Source organism: Salmo trutta, chromosome 13 (genome assembly GCF_901001165.1).
Source record: "Salmo trutta chromosome 13, fSalTru1.1, whole genome shotgun sequence".
NCBI lineage: Eukaryota > Metazoa > Chordata > Actinopteri > Salmoniformes > Salmonidae > Salmo > Salmo trutta.
In genome coordinates, this window is record NC_042969.1 from 69266973 (window position 1) to 69283721 (window position 16749).

Sequence of the window (16749 nt, forward strand, 5' to 3'; positions counted from 1 at the left end):
CTATAGTTGTACATGCACTTTATTCTGTGAACACAACATATTCAGAATGCTCTGTTCAATTATTAAAGGCCCAGTGCAGTCAACATTTAGATTTTCCTGTGTTTTATGTATATTTCCAGATTCTGAGGTTGGAATAATTCTGTGAAATTGTGAAAAGACTGCCTGCAATTTCAGCTTGTTTAGGTGGGATGAAATTTGGCCTGCTTGGTGACATCATTAGTTAATAGACCAATAGGAAAGAGTTCCAAACCTCTCTGCCAACAACATATAGTTTTCAGTTTTCCTCTCCCCACTCAGACCACTCCCAGATAGTAGGAGCAAAGTTCTTGCTTGAGAAATTGCTCTTTGCTAAGAAGCTATTTTTCTTAATTTTTGACAATTTTAATTGAAAACAATCACACTAAGGTACTTAATTGTTACCCAGAAATGATTTTATATTGAAATGAAAATGTCTGCATTTGACCTTTAATGAAAAGAGGCCTTTGACTGTCAGCTAAGAGCACAGTATGTATGATTCTGGTGCCATATTGACACACACTTCAATTTTAAAATATAAATTACCTCAATGTCAACAAATGATTATCAAGTTGTATGACAAGTGTCAGAGGGAGGGCAGTCCATTTAGACATCCTGTTGTTGTTGAAATAACATCACATAAAATGGAACTACAGTATTGAGAGCCCTAAAACTCACTAAGTTTTTCCTGGGCCTTTTTCAGACGGTCCAGGCGTTGATGCAGGTCTGCTCTCCTGCGGCCTTCCGTAGAGTCTTCGCTCAGCAGTTTGACAACATCAGCTCCGTCTCTCAGATCCATAATCTGGATACGCAGCATCTTGGCTGACTCCTTAAGCATGAATTGCAGGATCAGCATGGGCACATAATCTGCCAGGCGCTGGTAGACAATCTAGGTGTGGGGTGAAGGACAGATACATTACAGTAATGTGGACAATTATTATGCACAGACAATGATGCTGCATAGTAAAACATGCAATTGAAAAGCTATGTAATTACTCCTATGTATGTCTTTTAGAAAAAAGACACCACTTGATTTCTGTTTTAGTAGCACATCCTTTCCCTTTTTTTCTCTCTGAATTGCTCTTGAAATTTCTGGTACGGACTCTAACATGCAACGCCTGGCCCCTTGGGTTCGGGGTGGTGCAGTACTTCCTGAACTTTCCCAGTGTATGCCCTCCTTGACTAAAGGTAGAATCTCCACCCCCACCTATTATGAAAAACAAACTGCTGTCAAACATACCTCATAGTAGACACCAAGTTTATCTGTGGTCAGCTTCCTGCTATCAAATGCGGTACAGTTGAATGTAGCAGTGATATCCTCAATTTCCTCTGGGTCATAAAAATGCTCTTCCTCGAAGGCTTCTTTTAACTGATCTTTATGATCCTTCAAGCCCTTGATGAAAATACTGTCCTGAGTGTACACCAATCGCTCCATATTGATGTATTCTTTGATTCTCTTCTCAACTTTGGCTTCCTGCTTCATCTGGATTTCGTCAATCTTAGTCTGAGGAATTTTGTTGTGTGACTGATAGTTAACTACATGAATGACTCAAACAACATTATATCATTGATTATCCATTTTAACTTCACAACCATAATCTATGATGTAAAATATATTATTTAACTTTAACTCACCAAAGCCAGGCATCTGAGCTGAGGATAGCTTTTGAAACAAGCTTCACACACATGTCTAAACTCTGCTTGTACCATACCTTGAGAGAAAAAAAAATATATGTCAATAAAGATTTGCGTCTGCTAAATGACTAAAATGTAATTGTTCTTTCTCTTATGTTCCTGACCTGCTGTGGTGAGATACGCTTTTTTTCTCTATCTCTTTCTTTATTTCTCTTCCATTCTTTCTTTCTTTCTTTCTTTCTTTCTTTCTTTCTCTTTCCCTCTCCCATGGTTTCTTTGTCTCTCTCTCTCTCCAACCATGCTTGAAATGATGCCTTGTAATGCTTGTTAACCTCTCTCGGGTATGTGGGACGATTTCGTCCCACCTACGTAACAGCTACTGAAATTCCAGTGGCGCGATTTTTGAATCGTTAGAAATACTATTACTTCAATTTCTCAAACATATGACTATTTTACAGCTATTTAAAGACAAGAATCTCGTTAATCTAACCCCACTGTCCGATTTCAAAAAGGCTTTACAACGAAAGCAAAACATTAGATTATGTCAGCAGAGTGCCCAGCCAGAAATAATCAGACAGCCATTTTTCAAGCTAGCATATCATGTCACATAAACCCAAACCACAGCTAAATGCAGCACTAACCTTTGATGATCTTCATCAGATGACACACCTAGGACATTGTGTTATACAATACATGCATGTCTGTTCAATCAAGTTCATATTTATATCAAAAAACAGCTTTTTGCATTAGCATGTGACGTTCAGAAAAAGCATAACCCCCGCAAACTTCCGTTGAATTTACTAACAGTTTGCTAAATTACTCACGATAAACGTTCACAAAAAGCATAACAATTATTTTAAGAATTTTAGATACATTACTCCTCTATGCACTCGATATGTCCGATTTTAAAATAGCTTTTCGGATGAAGCACATTTTGCAATAATCTAAGTACATAGCCCGGCATTACAGGGCTAGCTATTTAGATGCCCACCCAGGTCAGCCTCCACCAAAATCACATTTCCTATAAGAAAAATGTTCTTACCTTGCTTGTTCTTCATCAGAATACACTGCCAGGACTTCTACTTCAATAACAAATGTTGGTTTGGTCCCAAATAATCCATCGTTATATCCAAACAGCGACGTTTTGTTCGTGAGTTCTAGACACTATCAGAATGCTTCTTCACGGTCCCGCGCATGGCGCATTGGCGTGTCAAAAATGTCTAAATATTCCATTACCGTACTTCGAAGCATGTCAACCGCTGTTTAAAACCAATTTTTATGCCATTCAACTCGTAGATTAGTGATAATATTCCGACTGGGAGTATGCATTGAGCCTAAACAGCCGAATAAAATTTCTCCTCAGAAGCGACTCATGCACGCGCCTCATTCAAAGGTCCTCGGAGCAGCCACTTACAAAAGGTGATAATGTGTTTCAGCCTGAGGCTCCCTCGTAAACCTTCAGTTATTCCCGGGCTCTGAGAGCCTATTGGAGCCCTGGGAATTGTCACGTTACAGCTAAGATCCTTACTTTTCAATAAAAAGATGCAAGACGCACGACTCCTTGTCAGACAGGGTACTTCCTGCTTGAAACCTTGTCAGGTTTTTGCCTGCCATAGGAGTTCTGTTATACTCACAGACACCATTCAAACAGTTTTAGAAAATTCAGAGTGTTTTCTATCCAAACCTGAACAATAATATGCATATTCTAGCTTCTGAGTTGGTGTAGGAGGCAGTTAAAAATGGGAACATATTTTTTCCAAAATTCTCAATACTGCCCCCTAGCCCAGACAGGTTAATGTTTTGTAACTTAAGCTTTATGCCTTGTATGTGAATCAATTTATCTTACAAAGTAATTAAATACACTTGTATTTAGGATTCCATTCCCAATTCTCTATTACTGTAACTCAACTATAGAGTTCTTGCATATTGATATGTATCTTATGGAATCAGATAATTCATTTAATGAGCTAATTGCATAGTCTTATGAGTCGCATGTGAGGTATATATATTGTACTACATATACACACACTACATATCAAATATTACTGTCCACTACAGACCAGTGGAGGCTCCTCAGAGGAGGAAGGGGAGGACCATCATCCTCAGTGAAATTTCATATAAATAAAAATAGTGAAACATTTAAAAAAGTATCCTTTTAGATAAAACTATACTAAATATATTAATATGTCACCAAAGAATTGGTTAAAATACACTGTTTGCAATGAAGGTCTACAGTAACTTCAACAGCACTGTCTGGGCTATCACCATGGTGTAGCCAGAGGATCGCTAGCTTCCATCCTCCTCTGGCTACATTGACTTCAATACAAAACCTAGGTGGCTGGTAGGCCTCACCCCCTTCCATAGATATACACGGTAATTATGACCACTTCCGGAGGACGTCCTCCAACCAATCAAAGCTTTTTCGTTATGAACTGACATGTTGTCCATCCAATCATAGATGTAGGATCAGAAATAAACATAGTGTGTTGTATTGGGATTGTGCCACAGAGCATTATGGGGGTTCTATGTGTTGAGAAGCTTGGTGACATTGTTAGATAGAGATTAAGAGTGAAGAGTGATAGTTGAGTATTTTTGGGAGATTTTTGGGAGATTGGCAACTTCAGTAGCTAGCTAGCTACTAGCGCGAGGGTGCATTTTTCTCCACCAGAATGGTAGAATGGCCAACACTGCCGAAAATGTTGTGGAACTTTTGTTGAAGAACCCCTTTCATTTTCTGGGGTACAAGGAAAAGGTGCGAATTAAAAGCGAGGGTTGACCTCTGCCTGAGATCAGTTTCATGAAGAAGGATGAAAAGGTGAGAGCATTCAATACCAACTGGTAACAAATGTATAGCAGGTTAACAGTTATCATCAAGCCGCCTGTAATTGCACATTAAGGTTCTTGACATGCTGAACATCTTTTCTGGGATGTCGAAAACAATTCCAAATGATTTGATAGCTTCCATCCTATCATCTGTTAAAAGTTAGATTTAAGAGAGAGGTTGACGCAGCACATTTTTTCACGTGATCTCAAGGAGGCTTTGCACTTTCCTCCGGTATTTATTTAGCAAAGATGACAGCACATAATCACTCCGGAGAGACACAAGCAAAAACTCATGACATAAAGGTAGCAGCAGCCTAGGCTACACCTAAACATTAGAAATCTGACATGCTATGTGGAATGAAAACGAGACAATTTTTCCGTCTGATCAACTGTAGGCTACTAATAAGAGCAGCTGCATACTGCCTATGTGCCCTGCCCATCTGGTCAGGGTAAACTAATTGGTAACGTTATGTATTTATAGTCCATTTGTGTGTCAGGAGAAAATGTGAATGTGATCAAATTTAGATTATATTCAAAATTGGACTGGCTAGGCTGCCTATACGTTTTAACCTCTACGGGCTACGGGGGCAGTATTGATAATTTTGGAAAAAATATGTGCCCATTTTTAACTGCCACCTACACCAACTCAGAAGCTAGGATATGCATATTATTACCAGATTTGGATAGAAAACACTCTGAATTTTCTAAAACAGTTTGAATGGTGTCTGTAAGTATAACAAAACTCATATTGCAGGCAAAAACCTGTGAAAAATAGATAAAAAAAATGTGAATTTTGTGACTGTACTATTTAGTGTCATTGTTTTATAGATACCACAGTGAGAAAGGATTCATTTCGCAACTTCTACGGCTTCCACTAGATGTCAACGATCTTTATAAAGTTGTTTGAAGCGTCTATGATTAACAGGGAGCAAATTAGAATGCAGGGAAGTTGACATGTCGTCACTTCATTTTTTTGCGCCTGCGCATAAATCTGAGAAGAGTGCATTTGTCATAATCGTTTTTCTAGACAAAGAATAGGTCGTGTGAAAATATTACTGATGGTTACTGATGTTTCACGTTAAAAATGGACCAAAAGATTGATGCTAAACAACGTTTGACATGTTTGAACGAACGTAAATAGATTATTTACTAGGTTTTTTTAGCTTTTCGGCGTGATTTTACACCCCCACCCACCACGTTTTGTGGGAGCCTACTGAACGCTAACTACATGGTGTTATTTGGACATAAATGATGAACTTTGTCAAAAGAAACCACATTTGTTCTGGACCTGGGATTCCTGGCAGTGCCTTCTGATGGAGATAATCAAAGGTAAGGGGATATTTACAATGTTATTATGATATTAGATGCTGCTAACTGTATAGCCTAGCATGTTGTTATTAGCATAGTACCCCGTTTATTGCAAAATGTGATTTCCCAGTAAAGTTATTTTGAGATCTGGCCATTCGGTAGCAATTACGAGATGATAATATATTATTCTTTGAATGACAATATTATAATTTACCAATGTTTTCGAATAGTAATTCCGTGATTTGTAACGCTGGATTCACTGGGAGCATTCGAGCCGAAAAAAAATCTGAATTTCACCGCGACTGTAAATGCTGTTTTTGGATATAAATATGAACTTGATGGAACTAAAAATGCATGTATTGTATAACATAATGTCCTATGAGTGTCATCTGATGCAGATTGTCAAAGGTAAGTGCATAATTCTAGCTGGTTTTCTGTCTCAGTTGACGCCCTTCTTTGAATTGGCTAAACATTACACACAGCTATTGTCAATGTACTCTCCTAACATAACCTAACTTTATGCATTCTCCGTAAAGCCTCTTTGAAAAACGGACAACGTGGTTAGATTTAGGAGATGTGTATCTTTCAAATGGAGGAAAATAGTTGATTATTTGAGTATTTGAAATGATTAGACTCTTGCAGTTTTGAATTCCCCGCCATGGTCACATGACAATGAATCCCAATACCGGGCAGGGATCCTAAATTATCACCTGGAATTAATCAATCGACATAATAGTTGTAACGTGTGCCCTGGGAGTTAGGAAGCAAGGTCAGGGAGTGCATAATTTAATAAACAAGACACTGAAGCAGCAAACTTTGTGAAAATTAATATTTGTGTCATTCTCAAAACTTTTGGCCACGACTGTATCACATGTATCAATCACATACACAATCACATTATTACACATCAAAGATTTTACTCCTTGCTTGGACTAACTCACTCTAAGCTCTTTGGCTAACTGTGTAGTGTCTTGAGGTATTGTTTTTTGTATTCCCAGTAAAATCCTGTCCTGCACTTGTCAAGCCTCTGAACAACTCATGGCTCATACCCTCATTCAATCACTGCTGTGATCCCTTCCCAACACTGTGTAAGTAGCCCTCTCATTCCCATTCCCTGTAATACTGTACTATAAATGTCTTTATTAAATGCTTTAGGTTAAAGTAGTTAGTCTTTGACGATTTTTGAAACACACTTTGTGGTCACCGTGTGTTCTGCACCTATACCGTGGGTCTCCCATCCTCATCAATTTTTCAAGTCACCAGCCTCCACTGGTACAGACTCAGCTATATACTTTTACTGTACCAAGAGGAGTGGGCCGAATTCTGACAAACATAAAGTGTGTCTTTTGTGATGTCATACCACCGAATGTCAGTTTAAATAATACCTCGAATGGCTTTCAGGACATCCAAGGCCGGCTCTTGAAGTCCAAGGATGTGCTTTTGAACTGCGTGTTCATACACACAATAGTCACTGAAAGTTATCAGCTCTCTCCCACGATGTTCTTTATCGTAGTTTTTTATCATGGCCTCCACTTTGTTGAGGACTGAAATGATACCAAGAACCAAGACAGAACAAAAAACGCTGTGAGTGGAATACAATTATGTGAGGATATAAAGTCGCAAGCAGCCTTACATCCTGTAAAATGCAAAGCATTAACTATTATCAGTACAACATGCGTCTTTATTTGCATTACATGAAATCTAATGAATACAGGACTTAGGTCTTACATGATCCTTTGGTGTTACTGAGATAACTATCCCACTGTTGGAATACAGGACGTAGGAAAGTATGCAGATTCTTCTCACTTGAGTTCCCAATTCTGCACAGTTCATGAATCTTGTCAATGAAATCCATTAGTCTCTAGAAATGTAGACACAACCACTGTCATTTATCTAATAAGAATGTAAAGGGTACAGATCTTTCTAATTCTGTTTTCCACAGAAAGCGTATATAATGTGTATAATGGTGCCAGAGGGGATGGCTGCCGTTTTATGGGCTCTTAACCTAACGTGCTATTTTGTTAGTTTTTTCACATTGTTTGTAACTTATTTTGTACCTAATGTTGCTGCTACCGTCTCTTATGACCGAAAAGAGCTTCTGGACATCAGAACAGCGATTACTCACCTTGAATTGGACTAATAATTTTTCTTTAATGAGTTCTTACGAGAGAGATTTACTCCAGACACCCGAACAGGCCCTCATCCCTGTCATTCGTAGGAGAAAGAGACAGAGGTTTCATGGAAGGAGATCCGGGTGCCTTGTGAGGATCAGGCGACAAGTGACAAATCTGCCTTTGCCATCGGTACTATTTGCATACTTACAATCGCTGGATAATAAAATGGACGAACTAAAAGCATGTATATCCTACCAACGGGACATTAAAAACTATAATATCTTATGCTTCACCGAGTCGTGGCTGAACGACGACATGAATAACATACGGGTTATACACTGTACTGGCGGGATAGAACAGCAAGGGGTGGCGGTCTATATATATATTTGTAAACAACAGCTGGTGAACGAAAGCTAAGTCTTGAGGTTTTGCTCGCCTAAGGTAGAGTATCTCATGATAAGCTGTAGACCAGACTATCTACTATGGTGGAAAAATTATGTTATAATACTTTTATTGCATCAAATGGATGTTCTATGCAACAGAATAGAGTATTCTGTTAACTATTGTGTGTGTGTTCTACTGAGGATGGGCCTCTGGGAGATAACACTGACAGAGGAGATTTATGAGCATTCCAGAGCATGAGTTAATGTTTCTGTTCTATACCATACCAGGGAGAGATGGTTCCAATTTGGAGTCGGAGGGCCAGACACTGGTCTCTATACAATGAAAACTGTTGACACAGCAGATACTGTCTGCTATGTATTATAGGTATCTTTCATACAGATCACAACCTTGTGATCCATTCTTTATATCGGTTGTTCGTCATGTAGGTTGAAAGGAAGGTGTATCTTGGCTATAAAATACCTTTGTAATTTTGTCTCGGGGCTCTCAACAAATTATCTGAGCGTGAATCGTCGACCAGCCATGACCAGCCATCATTACTGTAAAGCACTCAATCGATTCACTTTATATGTGTGTTGTATTGACCTGCTCCCTTATTAATAAGTGATTAAAGATTTAGTTTAAGTATAACTCTGACTTGTGTGATTAGTTTGTCTCTCCCCATTTGATAGTAAATTAATTAACCACCACACTACCGAGAGAGTTTTCATCTATATTCTTCGTAGCTGTCTATTTACCACCACAAACCAATGATAGCACTAAGACCACACTCAACGAGCCACATACGGCCATAAGCAAACAGGAAAATGCTCATCCAGAGGCAGCTCTCCTAGTGGCAGGGAACTTTAATGCAGGGAAACTTAAATCCGTTTTACCTCATTTCTACCAGCATGTTAAATGTGCAACCAGAGGGAAAGAAACTCTAGACCACCTTTACTCCACACACAGAGACACGTACAAAGCTATCCCTCACCCTCCATTTGGCAAATCTGACCATAACTCTATCCTCCTGATTCCTACTTACAAGCAGATATTTAAGCAGGAAGCACCAGTGACTCAGTCAATAAAAAAAGTGTTCAGATGAAGCAGATGCTAAGCTACAGGACTGTTTGCTAGCACAGACTGGAATATGTTCCGGGATTCTACCGATGGCATTGAGGAGTACACCACATCAGTCACTGGCTTCATCAATAAGTGCATCGATGACGTTGTCCCCACAGTGACTGTACATACATACCCCAACCAGAAGCCATGGATTACAGGGAACATCCGCACTGAGCTAAAGGGTAGAGCTGATGCTTTCAAGGAGCGGTACTCTAACCTGGAAGCTTATAAGAAATCCCGCTATGCCCTCCGACAAACCAACAAAACAGGCAAAGCGTCAATACAGGACTAAGATCGAATTGTACTATACCAGCTCCGACAGTCGTCGGATGTGGCAGGGCTTGCAAACTATTACAGACTAAAAAGGGAAACACAGCCGAGAGCTGCCCAGTGACACAAGCCTACCAGATGAGCTAAATTATTTCTATGCTCGCTTTGAGGCAAGTAACACTGAAACATGCATGAGAGCATCAGCTGTTTCGGATGACTGTGTGATCACGCTCTCCACAGCCGATGTGAGTAAGACCTTTAAACAGGTCAACATTCACAAGGCCGCAAGGCCAGACGGATTACCAGGACATGTACTCCGAGCATGCGCTGACCAACTGGCAAGTGTCTTCACTGACATTTTCAACCTGTCCCTGTCTGACTCTGTAATACCAACATGTTTCAAGTAGACCACCATAGTCCCTGTGCCCAAGAACACTAAGGTAACCTGCCTAAATGACTAACGACCTGTAGCACTCACGTCTGTAACCATGAAATGCTTTGAAAGGCTGCTCATGGCTCACATCAACACCATTATCCAAGAAACACTAGATCCACTCCAATTTGCATACCGCCCAAACAGATCCACAGATGATGCAATCTCTATTGCACTCCACACTGCCCTTTCACAAACAAAAGGAACACCTATGTGAGAATGCTATTCATTGACTACAGCTCAGCGTTCAACACCATAGTGCCCTCAAAGCTCATCGCTAAGCTAAGGACCCTGGGACTAAACACCTCCATCTGCAAATGGATCATGGACTTTCTGACGGGCCGCCCCCAGGTGGTGAGGGTAGGTAACAACACATCCGCCACGCTGATCCTCAACATGGGGGCCCCTCAGGGGTGCGTGCTCAGTCCCCTCCTATACTCCCTGTTTACTCATGACTGCACTGCCAGGCACGACTCCAACACCATCATTAAGTTTGCCGAAGACACAACAGTGGTAGGCCTGATCACCGACAACAACGACGAGACAGCCTATAGGGAGGAGGTCAGAGACCTGACCGTATGGTGCAAGGACAACAACCTCTCCCTCAACATGATCAAGCAAAGAAGATGATTGTGGACTACAGGAAAAGGAGAACTGAGCATGCCCCCATTCTCATCAACGGGGCTGTAGTGGAGCAGGTTGAGAGCTTCAAGTTCCTTGGCGTCCACATCACCAACAAACTAACATGGTCTATGCACACCAAGACAGTCGTGAAGGGGGCACGACAAAACACATTCCGCCTCAGGAGACTGAAAAGATTTGGCATGGGTCCTCAGATCCCCAAACGGTTCTACAGCTGCACCATCGAGAGCATCCTGACTGGTTGCATCACTGCCTGGTATGGCAACTGCTCACCCTCCGACTGCAAGGCACTACAGAGGGTAGTGCGTACGGCCCAGTACATCACTGGGGCCAAGCTTCGTGCCATCCAGGACCTCTATACCAGGCGGTGTCAGAGGAAGGCCCTAAAAATTGTCAGACTCCAGCCACCCTAATCATAAACTGTTTTCTCTGCTACCGCACGGCAAGCGCTACCGGAGCGCCAAGTCTAGGTCCAAGAGGCTTCTAAACAGCTTCTACACCCAAGCCATAAGACTCCTGAACATCTAATCAAATGGCTACCCAGACTATTTGCATTGCCCCCCCCCCTACGCTGCTACTACTCTCTGTTATCATCTATGTATAGTCACTTTAATAACTCTACCTACATGTACATATTACCTCAATTACCTCGACTAACCGGTTCCCCTGCACATTTACTCTACAACGGTACACCCTGTATATAGCCTCGCTATTGTTATTTTACTGATGCTCTTTAATTATTTGTTACTTTTATTTCTTTTTTTAAGGTATTTTTCATAACTGCATTGTGGGTTAAGGGCTTGTAAGTAAGCATTTCACTGTAAGGTAATAATAACCTGCTTTATTCGGCGCATGTGACAAATACAATTTGATTTGATAGCATTTTATTCTAGATTTTCTTGTATCTGGAAATACTTGCTAGTTTCTCTGTCTATACCTCCGATACCAGAATTGGTTCTAGGTTCTGAGATTAGTGACAATATGAACCTAATTTCAACAGTGTAACATAGATTTGAACAATTCTATGAAAATAGTATTGTGCCCTTTATTTCTATGTACTCACCTCTGTCAGATAGGGCCCCATCTTTTTACGTTCCAGTGGAGGACCAGTGCTATACTTCTTCAGTTCTGTTTTAACAGTCTCAAGATGCTCTCTGATTTGGTCTGTCAAGTATGGAAGTGATGTCTGTTGGGAAACAATTCAATGAATTGACTCAGCATTCTTAGCATTGAATATAATAGTCAATGGCAAGTTTACAGTCAACGTACCTTTATATGATCTACCAGGTCTTGTGTGAGCTTGGTGGCAAGGCATTGTGTAGTAACTTTGTTTTGCTCAAGAAGTGGACTGTAATTGAGAGGAACATAAAAGTTTTGGTTGACTTGTGTACAAGCGAGCCATAACCAATGTGAGAATATGTTTGTTTCCACATGCCTTTAGCACTAGTACTGCCATGGCCGTTTTGAGGCCTTTTGTGAGTCCTAATAACTCTGTCATTGTGGAAGTTATTTCCAAAAACACTTGGCAACCCATTTTAAAACCCCTGTAGGTCTAAGTCCTTAGATCGCAATATCTACTAAGCTAACATATGGAAAGGTTTTATTCCATATGTATAATGTATAATTTAGCCATTTGATAATGACCCCTATAGTTCTAATAAAATATCAAAGTTAGTCACTTAGACATTTCCTTGTTTTTGAAAGAAAAGCAAAAAAATGTGTCCATTAAAATAACACCAAATTGATCAGAAATACAGTGTCAACATTGTTAATGCTGTAAGTGACTATTGTAGCTGGAAATGGCAGATTTTTTTTATGGAATATCTACATAGGTGTACAGAGGCCCATTATCAGCAAACATCACTCCTGTGTTCCAATGGCATGTTGTGTTAGGTAATCCAAGTTTATCATTTTAAAAAGGCTAACTGATCATTAGAAAACCCTTTTGCAATTATGTTAGCACAGCTGAAAACTGTTGTTCTGATTAAAGAAGCAATAAAACTGTCCTTCTTTAGACTAGTTGAGTATCTGGAGCGTCAGCATTTGTGGGTTTGATTACAGGCTCAAAATGGCCAGAAACAAAGAACTTTCTTCTGAAACTCGTCAGTCTATTCTTGTTCTGAGAAATGAAGGCTATTCCATGCGAGAAATTGACAAGAAACTGAAGATCTCGTACAACGCTCTGTACTACTCCTTTCACAGAACAGCGCAAACTGTCTCTAACCAGAATAGAAAGAGAAGTGGGAGGCCCCGGTGCACAACTGAGCAAGAGGACAAGTACATTGGCGTGTTTAGTTTGAGAAACAGATGCCTCACAAGTCCTCAACTGGCAGCTTCATTAAATAGTACCCGGAAAACACCAGTCTCAACATCAACAGTGAAGAGGCGACTCCGGGATGCTGGCCTTCTTAGACCCATGTTTGGTCAAGTTATGACCACCACTTTTTACCTCCTTATGCACTTTGTGCCATTTTTACAGGCCAGTACTGGGTTACATTTAGACGACTTTCAGACACCTTTGTGTTCGTCAGAGTCTCCCCTTTCGATATTGGTGACATATTAGTTTGTAGCTCAAACAGTTCGGTCAGGACAGTAGGTTTTTTCAGAAGAACTCTGAAATTAGGACATCTGCAACAGAGTTCAGAGGACTGCCATAAAGCTTGTGGATGTCTTAGAGACAAACAGCATACACTGTCATATTCGAGAGAGTCTCATCTTTAGATGGTGGTGACTTATTCGTTTGTTGCTCAAACGGTTTGTGTTGTAGACGATTGTGTGATGATTTTCTTGTGTAGAAAAATACCACTTTCACAAGCCCCATGTCATGCAATAGGTGCAAATTTATTTTGGCGGAAAGATGGGATTGAGCTGCAGCCACTACAAGAAACGTTAAGTCTCTAGCCTAAACACACAGGTAGACCCAAAAAACCTGCTCTCATTGCATCTACTATATTTTGGGTTTGGTAAGAAAAACCAGGCTTATCACTTTTGTTTGACTGTGGAATTAAAAGATAACTATTTGTAAATGTTCAATTCTCAAATGTAAGAACAGTTGATAAAGGCACGTTAGCGGATCTCACATTGAGATGGGAAATGTCTGGTAGTTATGCAATTATAGAAGACCTTTGAGACCAGCTGGTATGACTGAATAACAGTGACAATTAAACTACCTAGACAATCAGTGACTTTTATAGCTGACTGATATGTTAAGGGCAGGGAAAGCAGCTGATGCTGTGGCATTTTAGTGATCAACATTGACCCCCTGGTGTGAAGTGGTGATACTAAAATTACCTAAAGTGGTGGTGGTTTTTGAAGAATTCCATTTCCAGTCGAGTGGCGTCCGCCAAAGAGATCTTCTGGTTGATATCATTCTGGCCACGGCATTTTACGATGATGTAGCCTTTGTTCAGGTGAACAACTTGGCCATTAACAATTTTTAAGATGTCTGGTTCTGCTCCTTTGTCAACCAAGTCTGGCTTGGTCAGAATTGCTTGTAAACACAGAACGTATATCCATATATTAAAAAGTCATTTTCATGAGGGAAAAGGGTGAGGAGTTCAAATAAACAGTTGTGATATGGTGTGAATTTACCCAGTGTCCTTGCACCTTCGGGATCCACTGATTGTGCCATTCTCAATGCTTCAGTTGTTGCTATGTCAACATTGCATGGCACTACAACCAGGTTAATGGTCTCTTGTTTCTTAATAAACTTCAAAATAAGACGTCTGATCTAAATGGAAATGAAAGGCAAACATTGGTAAGAGTATTATCTGTTGAAACAGACTGCTTACATCTGTCAGCGCTACTTAGTGAATCTGAGATAAGGTGAATCTGGATAAGAGTGTCTGCTAAATGACTAAAATGTAAACTTACCATTCAGTTACTGTAGGGCAAGACATGACCCAAAACACACTGGAAATGCATCTAAAGAGTTGAGTCCCAGGCTTGATGCATTGATGGACCAAATACTAACCTTTAAACTACTTTAACATACATTATGTTCATTTGTCCAAATACTTAACTTCTTCAAATGAGAGGTGGGTAGAAACATAACGTGCTTTCATTTCTAAACGGTAAAACATATACATGAAAATACCCTGAAATAAAGATGACATTCTGTACTTTTGCCTCATATTCTTCAACAAAGCCACATTCCTGGAATATAAAGCCACTGTCCAAATAAATGTGGAAAGCACTATATATGATTCAGTGAAGTTAAGGTTCAAAATGCACATTCATAATAGTTACATTGTCTACATAGAGTACCTACTTCCTCCTAACCCATATTCATAATAGTTACATTGTCTACATAGAGTATCTACTTCCTCCTAACCCACATTGATAATAGTTACATTGTCTACATAGAGTATCTACTTCCTCCTAACCCACATTCATAATAGTTACATTGTCTACATAGAGTATCTACTTCCTCCTAACCCACATTCATTTTGAGACACTAACCTGATCACCAATATCCTCTGGTTGGCCTGTGACAGGTACTCTGGTAATCCCAGGTAGATCAATAAGTGTGAGGTCACATACATCAGGAGAAGTGATCTCCAGCGTGATCAGGTCATCACAGATCCCAACCCCATCTCCGGCTAGAGTATTCTGAGCTTTAAAACAAGTAATTAGGCAACGTTATTCACCCCTGTGAATTTGACATCTAATGAAACCTATAAGCCAACATAAAATGACACTGTCAGTATGTATCTACTTTATATTGTGGGGGTTAAACAGTGAAACTTTCTGCTTTGAATTCAGTTGAAACTTGCATACCAGTTCTGACATGAATCTCAACCAATGAGGGGTCCTCAAAAGTCTCCACTACCCCTTGATAGCTGATCTTTGCCTTCCATTTTCCTCCAAAACTCTTCCTTAGTTTCAATTCCAATGGACACCTGGTGACAATACCTACGAGAAAAGATATTTATTTTAAATAAAAGTTGCACCCAATTGCATGACAACATGTTTCCACTCATGCAGCGCTGACTTGAGGAAGACCCAGTTGGGTAGAAACATGTTTCTTCATGCATCTGCTACTCTCTACTCAAAGATAGTTTTCAACTGATCCATCTTACCACTTCCTCTGGGTAGTGCCACCCCAGATAACGCCTCAAGCACTGAGCTCTTCCCTGAGCTCTGGTCTCCAACCACAGCAATGGCTGGCAATGCCAAGTCCTTCTCGATTCCGATCGATCTCAGAAAGTCAATGAGTTCGATGAATGGTCACACTTGTCTATCCAAATGGCTGTAGAATACCCCACTTTGCATACCATCTCTATATCTGCAGACAAATAAATATACCAAGCAAATGTAGGAAAACTAAGATATGTTTGATAAAATTCAAAGCCAATCAGTTATGAATGAAGATGGAAATGAAGTCTTTAATTAGAAAATTGGAAACAAACATGGATCAATTGTTTGGATTTCAACTTACCTTTCCTCATCCTCAGAACCTGCATCTGGTCTGTGCATTTCTTGATGAAACACACATGCACCAAGAATACATGTAAGGTTAGATGTAATTTGTTCTTCGGTAAAACTTACAATTTCCATAACAAAAAAATGTACTTACTCAGTATTGCTCAGCTGTGTTTGTCAGAGTAGAAAGAGCACACTGCAGAGACCTGTCAGTATACCTTTGTCCTGCAACAATGTGTAAAAAAGTTACAACCCTAGAATGGACACAGTCTGTAGCATCATAACAATGTCCAAAGTACAGTAAAGGAGTGGCTTTATATGAGCATCTTATGTGAGCATCTTATAAAGGTGCTGATTTCAAAGAAATATAAACTGGGTGCTCCAGTTTACAATAAAGGATGAGGGTCAATCTATGCACTCATCTAAATCTGACCACTATTCATTCCAATGATAAAACTATTCCGTTTTATCATTGGAATGTGATACCAAACAAGGCAACTGTGTGCTTTAGGGCCATGCGGACACCTCCGAGCTGTCCGGCAGGCAGTTTGGCGTGTTTATCCAATTGGATAAAAAAAT

General features: G+C 40.0%; 1 protein-coding gene across 1 annotated transcript; it reads right to left on the minus strand.

Annotated features, from left to right (window-relative positions):
- Nucleotides 1-369: 369 nt before the first annotated feature.
- mxh (myxovirus (influenza virus) resistance H) lies at nucleotides 370-16395 on the minus strand. The gene is made up of 14 exons (XM_029773448.1): nucleotides 16325-16395; nucleotides 16187-16226; nucleotides 15828-16033; nucleotides 15526-15660; nucleotides 15208-15362; nucleotides 14338-14476; nucleotides 14038-14236; nucleotides 12016-12094; nucleotides 11810-11932; nucleotides 7510-7642; nucleotides 7167-7325; nucleotides 1651-1727; nucleotides 1256-1519; nucleotides 370-904 (listed from the first exon to the last, which is right to left on the minus strand). Exons 6-14 carry the CDS (start codon nucleotides 14375-14377, stop codon nucleotides 683-685), a joined length of 1296 nt encoding a protein of 431 aa, XP_029629308.1. The 5' UTR covers nucleotides 14378-14476; nucleotides 15208-15362; nucleotides 15526-15660; nucleotides 15828-16033; nucleotides 16187-16226; nucleotides 16325-16395; the 3' UTR covers nucleotides 370-682.
- Between the last annotated feature and the right edge of the window lie 354 nt (nucleotides 16396-16749).